We start from the raw sequence: 13,424 nt of genomic DNA on the forward strand, positions 1-13,424 counted from the left end.
GGGGGGGGGGGAGGGTCAGATTTGAGTGGGTAATTCCATTTTCCCAAATTACTTGCACATTGTGCGTATTAAGAAAGAGCGCTGCCACAACATAGCATACAGCGGAATGGGGGCAGCACTCCGCGCACAATGTCCATTCACATGCAAGATTGCAGTGGTGATGGTGTTGGTTTTATTTTATTTCTTTTTTTGTGTTTATTTTTATCAATTTGTGACATTTATATTTATTTTATTATTTTTTACACTTTCTTTTTTAATTTAAATTTATTGCTATCACACAGGGGCTAACAAGTCCCTAGGTGATAGCATTTAGAGGTGACAGGCTCTCTTTATGGAGCCTGCCCTCCAATACAGGAGATAAAGCACAGCATTGTGCTTGACCTCCAGTGCAGCTGAGGCAGGAAGGCTGTGAGTACAGAGCTTGGGTTTCACCGACCACAGTGATCGGAGACTGTCGTTCTCCGATCTGCTTCCCGGTTCTCCATCCTGAACTAAATTTCCATAGTCACGGGTCCCTCAGAAGAGCAGGGGACCCCAAAAACCACGAAAATGAGATGGGGGGGAGGGGGGGGGTGATAGGAATTCCACACCCCCGAATTTATACCAAGTGGGGGATTTGCATTTGGAAGCTCTGGACTTTCAATATGAGGTCTACAGATCTGCCAGTTTAAGTAAAGAAGGCCATCAATGGGCTCTGAAAACAAAGCAAACTCATCAGAGAGATAGCAGCTATGTCAAATCAACAATTTGGTAGGGTAGGGACTTAAAAATAAAGAAAGTACTAGTGAGCAGAGCAACATTAAACATACTTCAAATGCAAAGACATGAAAAGTATTTCAATATACTTCCTTCCAAATAAAAAAAAAAGAAACAATCACACACTAATTTTACATCGTCAGTGTTGGAACAGGATCTGCCTCCTCTTAAGAAAACAATTAGAGTGCTACGTGTCTCACCCAATATTTGTTTTACAGAAAGCCATAGACACTAAATAAATGTTTACCAAGTAATACTAAACTGTTCAGGAGGTAAAATTCACAACTTCACTTCTTTATACTGTTAAAAAAAAAAATTAAAAAGTGTAAATTAAAAGTGTTCATTATTCTCTTCAAAATAATTTGAAGAATCTGTCACCAAGAAGGGAATACATGGAAATGCACTATAAAATAGAAAAGTGCATTAGAAAAAGGTAGGTTGAGCTGAAGATGGGCTTTTTGTTTCTCTTAACTTACTGTGTAAAGGAAGCAAGTTCGGATGATGGCTGTTCTGGGTGCATGATAATAATTGGCCTAAATCTGTTGCAAGAATTGTGGACTTTGGATTTCTGTTGTAGGATTGAAAATTTAAAGGCACAGTGTTATGAGAATATTGGCAGCTGCCATTACCGAACTCTAATCTGAGAATACAACTTCCCTGGATGTTATTCCAATGCTTCAACTCCAATCCCGTCACTGACCCAGAACAAGTATAGAGATAGGTAGCTTTCACACTTTTCTGACACTACTCTACAGCATTCTTTTTCTGGGACTTTGGAAGAAACTTACCAAAGTCAGACACAGCCAGGCATCTAGCATTTTAAAAGGGGAGGTCTGCAATGACAGCCCCCATACATCTCTCAGGGCAGAGTCTGGGAGTACGTGGCCATACGCCACCCTACGCTGCACGTTTGTACCGGTGTGGGTGTCCATGAATGGACGCAGACAGGATCGGGTGAGCGTAGGGCAGCGTATGGCCACGTACTCCCATAGAGAAGAACAGGCTGCTGCATGTTATCAGACCCACCACCTGTCCTTCCCGGGAGCTGCCAGATACGGCCGTGCACGCAGCACGGATCAGTACGGGTCGGCTGTTACTCGTGTGAATGAAAGCTAAGAGTGCAATTTTACATGAGGCCCTATAAAAAGGTACCACATCATACCTTTATTGTGACAGAACCTCTGGCAGGTTGTTGCTGCCTGTTTCCCAATTGAACAGATATCCTTTTATGTCCTGGTCCTGGATTTGACAGGAAATTAATGGAAATTCTCCCAAAAGTAAGAAATCCCACATATGACAGTGGTCACAGAAACAGGTACCCCACTGAAAGATATTCCCTATGCTAGATTTCCCCTTACTTGCTGAACTGGCGACCTGTTTTGTCTAGCATTCTAATTTAAGGGCAATACGGGTTACTTTACTCTTCTGTCAGAAAGTGATGACAATAGAAAATCTTTAGCATTCCCTGGAAATATCAGTGGCTTGTTATACAAACTAGCCTCATGGTTTGTTCTACCTGCATTGTCAGAACAGATAATCCATTTTATTGTTATTTATGTTAGCAATAGCTACTACAACGACTTGTAGCTGCAGATGTCATATACAGAAGCAAAAGAAGGTGCCCAATCCTGCTTAGGAACTACTACTATCATCACCAAAATAATGATATCCAGTTAATTTCTTAAACTTCCTATATGTGGAGCACACAGACAAACAAGCATGCACAGATAAATTAGGTCACCTATAGCCCAAGGTCACCGGATCAAACAATGTCCTGGAGTGTCACAAGCAGTTCTTCAGGTTCTCTTCATACCCTTCAGAGCTTGGTGACACAGGCAGTGGAAACAATACGTATTGTTTGATTTTAAAAGTAAACTATAGACAGAATTGCTTTAATGTCACTGCATGACAAAAGACCTGGAAAAAAAATATTACATTTACCACACACAGACATACCCGGTTTCCCCGAAAATAAGGCCTACCCCGAAAATAAGACCTAGTACTATTTTTGGGAATTGCTAAAATATAAGACCTACCCCGAAAATAAGACCTAGTTGTGACCATTCCCAGGGCCGGTGGTGGCATAAGGGAGAAGCAAGAGAGAATCGGCGGTGCCAACAAAGCCAGCGCTAGAGGAAGCGAGGCGGCAGGGGAGGAAGCAGAGCCGCATAAGCCAATGCCTCCTTTATAGCGCCGGCTCTTGTCACAGGCGGAGTGATACCAAATGCACTCCGCCTGTGAGGAATCGATAGTGTATGTGCACTTCGCTCATTCTGGCCAGTGATGGTTACCAAATTGCTCTTGGAAAGGTACGGCACCCCGGATTGCCCGATCACCATATTTTTGTACATGAATACATGTGGACTTTTCTACATGAATAAGTGTGGATTGTTGTACATTAAAAAAAAAATAAGACCTACCGCGAAAATAAGACCTAGTGTGTTTTTTTGAGGCAAAAAAAACACACACGCACGCACACACAAAGAATGCAGTTGACACATCTGGGTAGATCAGCACCGCACCCCTAATTCCAAAAACAAGTAGTAAATTACAATTTTATGGGGCTATATAGGTGCCTATGCCACAGAGAGAAATACAAAACTTTTTTTTTTTTTTAAACCAATAAAGTTTATTAACTTACATTTGATTTTAAAAAAACAAAATGAGAGAATAAAAGTATTTCGGATATCCCTCAATTAAAAGAAGTAGGCATACCTTAACCCCAATTGTTGTTAGGTTACCTCCCCACAGTGGTCACATTGGGAGGAGTATCAAATACTGTAATATTTGATATCCCTCACAATGTGATCACCTCCACCCCTTCCTGAAGAAGCGCAAAAAAAAAAAAGAGCTAAACATGGTGAATTATGTTTTTGTAAGAGCTATCTTTTGTATGGTGTATGGTGAAATTGATATAGGAGTGGTGTGGGGAAGTAAACAACAATAGGAGTTAAAGGAGAACTATGAGGTGAGTGCTTTTCACTCACCTCATAGTTCTAGCCGACCTGACACTTCTTTTAATTGAGGGATATCCAAATTACTTTTATGGTCTCCTATTTCTTTTAAACTTTATTGGATTTAAAAAAAGTTTTGTATTTCACGCTATGTCATAGGCATCTATAAAGCGCCATAAAATTGTCATTTTATATTAACCACACAGTCTTCAAGGTTGGAACCACCTCACAACGATGCAATTTGTTCAAAATAAAGTCTTTTGCCTTTTTATTAACAGGTCTGGCATGACAGGCAAAATAAACATAAGCAAACAAAAGTCCTTGCTCTATTGAGCATTTTCAGAAAGGCACAACTTAACTCTGTAACTTCGCCTGTTCATAAGGAAAAAAAAAAACAAATAGATGCACAGACCTTTCAAATATAGTTTTAGTCCTTTTTTGAGATAAGTCCTCTCAATCTCACAGAAAGTGTTGCAGTATCCCTAAGGCTGGGTTCACACCTAGGCGTACGGAATACGCGTTTCGTGCCGCGCGTTTTCACTGTGATGTGCGCTGAAAGAAACGCGTGACAAACGTGCGTTTCCGAGGGCTATTAGGCTGTATCCTAATGGATATGTGCGGCAAATACGCCCCAAAGAAGCTCCTGTACTTCTTTGGGCAAAACTCCCAGGTGTGAACAAGGCCTAATTGCTGGTCTGTCCACTCTCCAGCTATCTCTCCAACTATCTCTCCAACTATCTCTCACACAATACCTGGTGCTGGTCATTATGTACAGGTGAGGAACTGGCTGGGCCAGACAGAAATTCTGGACTGGCTTCTTTACCTGCTGTGCTACAAGCAAACTGCAGAGTGGAGCACTATTGGGGGAATATAGACACCCTCTATTAACCTGCCTTGGGTTCTGTCACACATCCTCCCCCCAGCTCAGACCTAGTGGGGTGAGCGACCATAGTCAAAAAGTGTATGCCTACGTGAAAGGCTATCTGCATTCCCCTGTTTACATCCTGCCCTGTGTTCTACTAAGAACTGATAGGGTTGTAAACTAAGGAACCATTGTGTAACTCTGCTATTCTCTTTTCCAACTCATCCATGTGAGCGGTGCATGATCAGTGACTAGTCCAAACTTTCGGCCCAACAAATAATATTTCCGTGTTTCAACAGCCCATTTAATAGCTAGACACTCATTTTCAACTATCGGATAGTTATTTTCTCTGGGTTGAAGTTTCCTGCTGAGGTATAGTATAAGATGTTCTTCATTCAGACTTTCCTGTGAAAGCACTGCTCTGAGCCCTACATCAGAGGCATCAGTCTGTAGGATGAACCCCTTCTAAAAATCAGGGGTGACCAACACCGCCTGTACACATTTCGCTTCCTTGAGACTTTGGAATGATTGTTCCGCTTCAGGGGACCAGGTCACTATCACTGGAGCTTTTGCACTAGTGAGGTCAGTTAAGGGACCCGCAATTGTAGCAAAGTTGGAGATAAATCTCCTGTATTATCCAATAAATCCCAGAAATGTTCTGACCTGCTTCTTCGTCTGAGGTTGTGGCCAATTCCTTATGGCTTCAATATTAGCAACTTGTGGCTCAACTATCCCTCTTCCAATAAAATAGCCAAAATACTTGGCTTGCTCTAAGCCAATGGTACATTTGTTAGGATTTGCTATCAACCCGACGCCTATGGAGTTAAGTACAGCTTGCACCTTTGACAGATGAGACTCCCAGTCTTCGCTATGTATGACCAGGTCATCTAAGTACCCTGCTGCACAATGGGAATGTCCTCTTAAGATCCGATGCATCATTCTTTGAGCCCCATGCAACCCAAAAGGTTCTTATATTGGAAGAGCCCATCCGGAGTGGAAAATGCAGTCTTTTCCTTTGCCCGTTCTGTAAGCGTTACCTGCCAATAACCCTTGGTCAGATGTAATGTGGTAAGGTGCCTGCCTTTCCACAAGTTCGTTGACCCTTGGCATTGGATATTGCATTCAGCTTCCAGTAATCATTGCAAAACCTGATTGTGCCATTGGGTTTAGGTACAAGCACAATTGGGCTACATCAGTCACTTTCGGACTCTTCGATTACCCCAAGGTCCAGCATTTTTTTTACTTCTGACCTGAACACTTCTCTCCGGGCTTCAGGTATCCTATACGGCTTAAGAGTTATCTTGATCCCTGCCTCAATGATGATGTCATGCTTTATTACAGTTGTTCTTCCTGGGATGGGGTAGAAAATCTCTTTATTCGATCTTACAAACTCTTATGCCCCACTCTTCTGGTGGATAGTCAGGGTCTCTGAGATGTTGACCACGGGATCATTCTTTTCAACAGTGAGGTCTGCTGCTTTTAGCATTACAACACTTTCTTTCCATGGCTTAAGTAGTTTCACATGGTAGATTTGTACCTCCTTTCACCTCCCAGGCTCTTACTTTATGGTTAACTTCCCCAACTGTTTCAAGCATTTCATATGGTCTATGCCATTTTGGCAATAATGTATTCTCTACGGTGGGGACGAGGACTAGCACTCTGTCTCCTGAGTTAAACACACAAACTCTGTAGCTATTTTGCTGATTTTGTTGGGTGTTTTCCATGTGTTCTCTAACTATGGGCATGATGGCTGTCATGTGTTGCTGCATCTGGGAAATATGCTCTATAACATTTCTGTGAGGGGTTCACTCCTGTTCCCAAGTCTCCTTAGCTATATCTAGCAACCCTCAGGGGTGTCTACTGTATAAAAGAGTTCAAAGGGCGAAAACCCAGTAGAAGCTTGGGGAACCTCTCTTATAGCAAACATTAAATAAGGCAAAAGGAAGTCCCAGTTTTTCCCATCTTTGTCGACTACCTTTCTGAGCATAGCCTTTAGTGTTTTGTTGAACTTTTAGACTAACCCATCAGTTTGTGGATGGTACACAGACATTTTAGGGTGCTTTACATGAAGCATTTTACATACGGTAATTCTTTTGGGACCCTTGACATGAATGAGATCCCCTGGTTCTTGATTTCTTTTGGGATCCTGGCCCGGCTGAACACTAGCATTAACTCCTTAGCAATAGCTTTTGCTGATGTAGTACCCGTGACTATGGCCTCAGGGTACCGGGTAGCATAGTCTACTATTACCAATATGTATTGGTTTCCGATAGCAGACTTTACAAGAGGGCCCACAAAATCCATACCAATGCACTCAAACGGAACCTCAGTTATGGGTAAGTGTACCAAGAGGCTACGGTACACTGTATGAGGGGTGGTTAACTGGCATTCAGGACATGAAGACCAATAATTTGCAATAGCTGACATTACACCCGTCCAATAAAACCTCCTGAGAATGTTTTTTTTAACCCCCAGGTGACCACCAAGAATGTTGCTATGCGCCAGATTTAACACAGTCCTGAGGTACGAATAACTGCCTGACAGACTCCTCCTTTCCACCTTGACCGGTCTCGGCTAGCAGCCCCATATGCAACAAACTGCGATGCACTGTTTCCAGACACCTTTCTATTGGAACCAGTATTTGAAACCTTTTTTCAGCAATTTGATCTACAGTAGCTCATCTATTGCATTGCTTTGCTCCCCAAGCGCATGAATGAGTCACCGGTTCATGGTTTTCCTTTCTTGGACCATTTTTGGCAGGTCCTGGCCACTCCAGACCGGGAACATACTATAAGAGCTGTCATTTTGGAGTTGATCTGACCCAGTTGTCTAGCCCTTTGTCAAAGTAATTCAAAGCCATAAGGCCGTGACACACTGCACGCGAAGCAGCGCGGAGCGGTGGCGCGCTGCCTTTGCGAGCAGTGTGTCATGTCACTTTCTTCTCGGCACCTCAGCTTGCGAGAGCTCGCAGAGCTGAGCGTGCCGAGATGAACAATTTCAACTTCAGCCAATCGGCTCGCGCGTATAAACCGGTGCGCCGGAATGCGACGTCTGGCCGGTTGTTACAGACGAGCCGATTGGCTGAAGGTGCAGTCAATCATCTGACTGCACTCAGCTCACACACTGCACGCGAAGCTCCGTGCCGGAGAGCTTTGCTTCGCTCTGCACGGCTTCGCGTGCAGTGTGTCACGGCCTTTACACTTGTCTGTTTTTTCTGTTCCCAACTTCAGGGACAAAATGTTCACTTGCTGCCTAATATCTCCCACCCACTTCCAGGTGCAATTTTAATGAGATAAATCAATGTTATTCACTTCACCCGTCCGTGGTCATAATGTTATGGCTGATGTGTGTGTATAATTAAGGTCGGTAGATTGAAAGAAAAATTGGTTAATTCTGAGTTGAAGCTGACCTTCAGCTATACAAATTTATAAATATTCATACTGATCCAGCTTGGCACAATGTAAGTATATATAAGTTATCCCTGGCAGGTCCACAGGGACCCAATAAAACACTATTTGTCTGAGCTACTACACTGTCTTACAGCAATCTTTAAGGTCCAGGAACAGCCACTCTGCTATCGGGTTCTACTCCACTGTTAAAACACTAACTCGACACAGCGGCCATTCAGCAAATGCATAGTATTTTCTTCAACAAATATTAGACGTTGTGCGATTGGATGAACTGCCATTAGATTTAGGTCTTTCTGAACACATAGCCTCTTGCAAGACTATTTATAGTCAAATAAGGCCGTTAGATCCACATGATAAAACTTAGCGAACTGATACCAGGCATCAACCCAAGATGTTCATACTGCTCTACTCTTACTGACCGTCCAAACAATACACCTGAGAGATTATCAGGCAAAGACACCATGCCATAATTCAAAATGTGCCATTGCCTCCCAGACTGGAATCCCAGCAAATATACTTCAGTGGGTGCTGTAATGACCTGCAGATGACGCTTCATAATTCAGAATGACAGAATAAGTCACCAGCACACCGGAGGTCTACTTTATCGTTCTGACTTTATTCAATGTTAGACAAACATGGCATCACATGCAAATGCAACATTTTGAAACCTTTAATGGTCCCTTCATCAGGCAAAACAGTTGCGTGTAATGCCGTGTTTGTCTAATGTCGAATAAAGACATAACAATACAAATGGACATCTTGTGACTAATTTTCTCATATCCACCATGCCATATTCACAATGGATGCAGAAGACACCTAACAGAGACTTCAGGTATGACAAACAAATAATCTACCTCGTAGAAGTTAGCAGAGTAGTGTTAATTGATCTGTTCCTATCACATCTAAAGAGTAAAAAGAGGGCAAAATGAAGTCCTCACTGAAGTGCAAGTAAAGATAATTTGGATAATTTGGAGGAGAAACCAGCCATTTCGTACATTCTCTTCGCTGAGGTGATTGCAACCAGAAATGCTATTGTGTGGGAGGAGTTTAGAAGGCACTTCATATGGCGGCTCAGCGGTAACCCAAAAGGTTTGAGATCCCATGGAGGGATGATTAACAGGTGGCGCAATGACTCCCTAAACAAAAGCAAACACAAGGGAGTGGGATACCAGCAGCCATTTTAATGTGGATTGAAAAAGGTCTGTTCCTTCATGGTGTTCAATACCAGTTTCTGTATGCAGTGAACTAGCAATGGAAAAGGTGCTAGGATGAAACCCAATGGCAAAAAAATTATAATGCCTTCCAGGCACTGTGATACTGCGGCTAGATGAGGTATTGCTAGCCCAAAGAATGGTAAAAGTGACAGTGTTAGATTTTTCGCTGTGGTCACAATAGCTTTTCCACAGCAGAGCCTGCAGGAGACACCCAGCAGATTCCATCAACACCTTCCGCCAACATTATGCAAAGAACTGTGGAGACCGCGTGCCTCCTGCCACCGTCAATTAAACTGTGGAGGGGTGGACAAGGACGTAGCAGCTGAATCTGACTATAGAACCACAGGCACATCATGCATTGGTACAGCATCCAGTAGCTCTCAAATCAAGAGAAGTAATGCAAACTGACCACACTAGGATGGATCTGCTTTCATGCCTAGCGTGGTCAGTCTGAAATAGAAAGCAAGGGGAACTAGCAGGATCACCAGGTATTTGGCAAAAACATAGGCAATATAAAAAAAATGTTACAGGCTACATTTAGTAGGAAGTAAATGTATAACACGACACCTATATGGAATATTATATTTTGGGTTAACAAACACTTTAAGTACACTAAAGAGTATACCGACTTGGAAATTTCTACTTACTTTCAAAAGTCAACAGCTAAGCCCTCATATCCATCTCAAACCATTTCCCTGGCCGCTGAAGTGTGAAGCATGACTGTCACTGGAAGAGCACAGGTATCTGATATGTGGGTCGTAATTGGCAGCCTAGCTTCACCTTCTCTATCCTGTATGAGAGGCAAGATAGCTGTGCCCACCAGTAGAAAAACAAAATACAGACAGACACACACATTGACAAACCAGACATCACTCAGCAACTTCAATAAAGCATAGCGCTACCAATGCAAAAATAAATAGCGGTTCTGTACATTTTAATAAGTATTCAAACTTACATTGGATTCCATCTTTCTTCCAGCCGGCGATGTAATGAGATTCTGTCACTGAGGTAGATGTTTATTTGAAGTGTGTTGATGCTCTCTTCTTCCAGCTTCTTTTCGTCCCCTTCAAGGTGGAGATTTACTGCTCGCCCTAGCTCTCCCAAAGCACTGGGATCTAATGGAGGTTTTTCATATACTGGCCTCTTTAACTGTTCATAGGTTAATTCATCTTGTTTGAGAGACTCCTCTCCGGGTAGCACACGCTTCTCTACCTTGTGTCCTTCAGAATTCTGGCTACTGCTTTCTTCCACCTCTTTACTAAGCAGCAGGAACCCAAAGAGCAATATACAGGCAATAGCCACCAGCACAAAAATAATCTTCCTCCTTCTTAGTGGCTGCCAAGCACTTACAAATCCACGTCTCCTTTTACTCATTATTAGAGAGTGTTTACTTATCTAAGAAATTGTGTTTTTAGTTCAATGTTTGTTTGTCCAATGGTGATTTTTAGTTCAAAGTTTTGTGTGTCCAATGGTGTTTTTTTAGTCCAATGTTTATATAATGGTGCTTCCAGTTGGATGTTTGTTATGAAACGTTTACACAATTCAGTGATCTTTGAAACGAATATATTAGTAAAATATTCAGAATTGATATCCACATTACATTAAGTCTATGTCTCATCTGTAAATTTTAACCACAGAAAAAAAATACTCACAGGTCTAACAAGTCCCTTGCTTCAAATGCCTATGTGTGTCTATATCCTGAGCTTTAATATTAAGTCAGATTTTCAGAGGTATGCTATATATGAATGATCATGTATCTAACTGTAGCCACAGAGGTCCAGATTTAAGGGAACACCTTCCACTGCCACTTCAGCTTGGTGTCTACAGGGACATGGTAGTGGGTAACACTGTCCCCTGGTGTATGAACGATCTGGATGAATCACCTTGTCAGAGATTCATGTACAGGGCAGCTTCTACCTGGCCAGATCAGCTATAGATCCCTTGCACTTCTGTAGGCAGTACCACTTTCCTCGGCTCCCCTTCAATCTCTGTGCACTAAGTACCCAAACACCCCGGACACATCTCAGACCCCGCAGCAATCAGGGCCGAACTTTATCGGCAGATCGACACCCATTTACTGAGTACCCATGTGACTTTTTCCTCAAACACAACGCGCCTCTCTTCAGCCACTGTCTCGATCTTCCTTTCCAAGTTCCTAGGACCGAAGTGATGGCTCGTGTTCGGGATTGTGTATATTGTTGCGGGTGATCAGTGAGCCTTCCTCCCCTCCTGTCCTAGAAAAAGTCCGGTAGCACCTCTTTCAACTTCTTCCTCTTCCTTCTGTCACCTAACACCACACCCCTGTCCTGGCCCCGCCCACTGCTCCCAGACTGAGGAGCCCGGCCAGCGGTGTAGTGTGTGTACCGGGCTTTACAGTGGAAAGCGAAATAAAGGGTCACTTCTAGGCTGTGTTTTATAACTATCATAAACTGCCAGCCATACCTATAGGTCTATTTAGAAAGAGTGATATTGCTCTTTAAACTGGAACGTAAGCCAGACTCGTTTTGCAAAGAGTAGAGGATTTTGGCCAGTTTTTTTTAATTTATATAAATTCTTTATTTAAAAAAAGGTAGCAGTAATTTTCCAAAGGGACAATTGCAGCAGTCTTTACTTTCATCGCTTGTTTTTTTTTACCAGAACTGGTTACAGTGTGGTCTGTGCTCATATTAACATCACCCTATTGCTGGGGTGGGCAAACTCCAGCTGTTGTGGAACTACAAATCCCATGAGGCAATGCATGATTCTTACAGCCACAGGCATGACTCCCAAAGGCAGATACATGATGGGTTTTGTAATTTCACCACAGCTGGAGGGCTGGCGTTTGCCCACCCCTGCCTTATTGGATGCATATTGGGGGGAATTCATAAAAACTGAATCTGGAGCAGTTGTCTATAGCAACCAATTCAATTTATTCAGTTAAAAGAGAATTATGGCCCAACCTTTTTGACCATAGTTCTCTTTAGGGACACAAAACTTAGCATAGTGCGGGCAATGCTGACAACGTAGAATACACCCAGCCACCTGATTGACAGCTGGCACTGCCTCTCTAGAGGCAGAGCCAGCTGTGCCCATCCCCTCCCCATTCCGTCCCTCCAGTCAGCGTTGGAGGAAGAGAGAGGGGAGGGGGGAATCCTTGTGGGGAGCAGTGACTGACAGTACTGCTCTCTGCAGAGAGAAGATCAGGAACTGAACGATCATCGGTATGCGATTGCTCAGTTATTGATCAATAGAGTGGACAGGTGACAGGTGCAGCGTCCCTGCAAACTGTTTATAAATAGACTCCCTAGAGATCCCCATGTCTGTCAAAGTCCATTTAGTGATATTGCAATGTCATTTAGACAGGGAACAAATCAAAGGATGTCCAGCCAAGTATATGGAAAATTGGGTGGCATAGATAGGTATGAAACACTCCGAGTTAATCTTATGAGTTCTTAGCTGTGATAGCCAGTTATGTCATCTATATATACATGCACCTTAGAAAGGTGCTAATCAATATACGTCAGATATGCCTTAATCTTCCTTAGGACTCATTCCCACTACTGCGGTACGTTAATGCAATTTATATAAGCTGGGGCTATGCTCTGCCATTACTTCTGAATGGCGCCCCAACGCACCTCCTCATTGCATTGCATTCTCATGGGCCATTCCATATGTATTTTCCTATTAAAAAAATAAAGTGTCAGCCTCGGAAACAGATATGAAAGCATATTATCTTTGAGACAGAAATGAATCCATAGGCATCAGTGGTCACAAAGTACACAGTGCCACCTTTTGAATTTCTATAGGAGTCCATGTGGCAAGATCATCAACAAGCAGAGTCCAGACAGAGTCCAGGATGCCTTACATGTAATAATTCTTCCTGGCTTTGGAGAATTTGCATTCGTCTACCTAGCACAAGCAATCGCCTCTAAGGAGATGCCATGATATGCTGTAAATGTTTGTGGCAGGGTGCCCCTTTATTCAGTGACAGGTGCGGGTCCCTTTAACTCAGCTTCCCACAATCCTCTGGTCTCCCATAAGTTTCTGGACTCCCATCATCCCATGTGCTCCTGGACACACCCAGGGGATATAAATTCCAGCTCTTCCCACCCTCTGGTGCTCATAGAGACCCTGCCTGAAGGGACAGCAGTGACTGCGCAAGTGAGCTGTCACCAGGTGTTGCATCCTCCCCCATTAACCAGTTGACATCCGGGCTGTTAAACCCCCTTCCCATCCAGGCCATTTTTCA

At 43.1% G+C, this 13,424-nt stretch overlaps 1 protein-coding gene across 1 annotated transcript in view; it reads right to left on the bottom strand.

Moving 5' to 3' along the window:
- LOC108800448 (polypeptide N-acetylgalactosaminyltransferase 12-like) overlaps positions 1-10,636 on the bottom strand; it is an 88,397-nt gene extending 77,761 nt beyond the window's left edge. Inside the window, exon 1 of the mRNA XM_018572433.1 lies at positions 10,152-10,636. Coding sequence (XP_018427935.1) covers positions 10,152-10,570 — 419 coding nt within the window. The 5' untranslated portion in view covers positions 10,571-10,636. The remainder of the gene's footprint in view (positions 1-10,151) is intronic.
- Positions 10,637-13,424: the final 2,788 nt, after the last annotated feature.

The sequence above is a fragment of the Nanorana parkeri genome, unplaced genomic scaffold, assembly GCF_000935625.1.
Source record: "Nanorana parkeri isolate BGI_ZX_2015 unplaced genomic scaffold, ASM93562v1 scaffold2030, whole genome shotgun sequence".
Classification (NCBI taxonomy): domain Eukaryota; kingdom Metazoa; phylum Chordata; class Amphibia; order Anura; family Dicroglossidae; genus Nanorana; species Nanorana parkeri.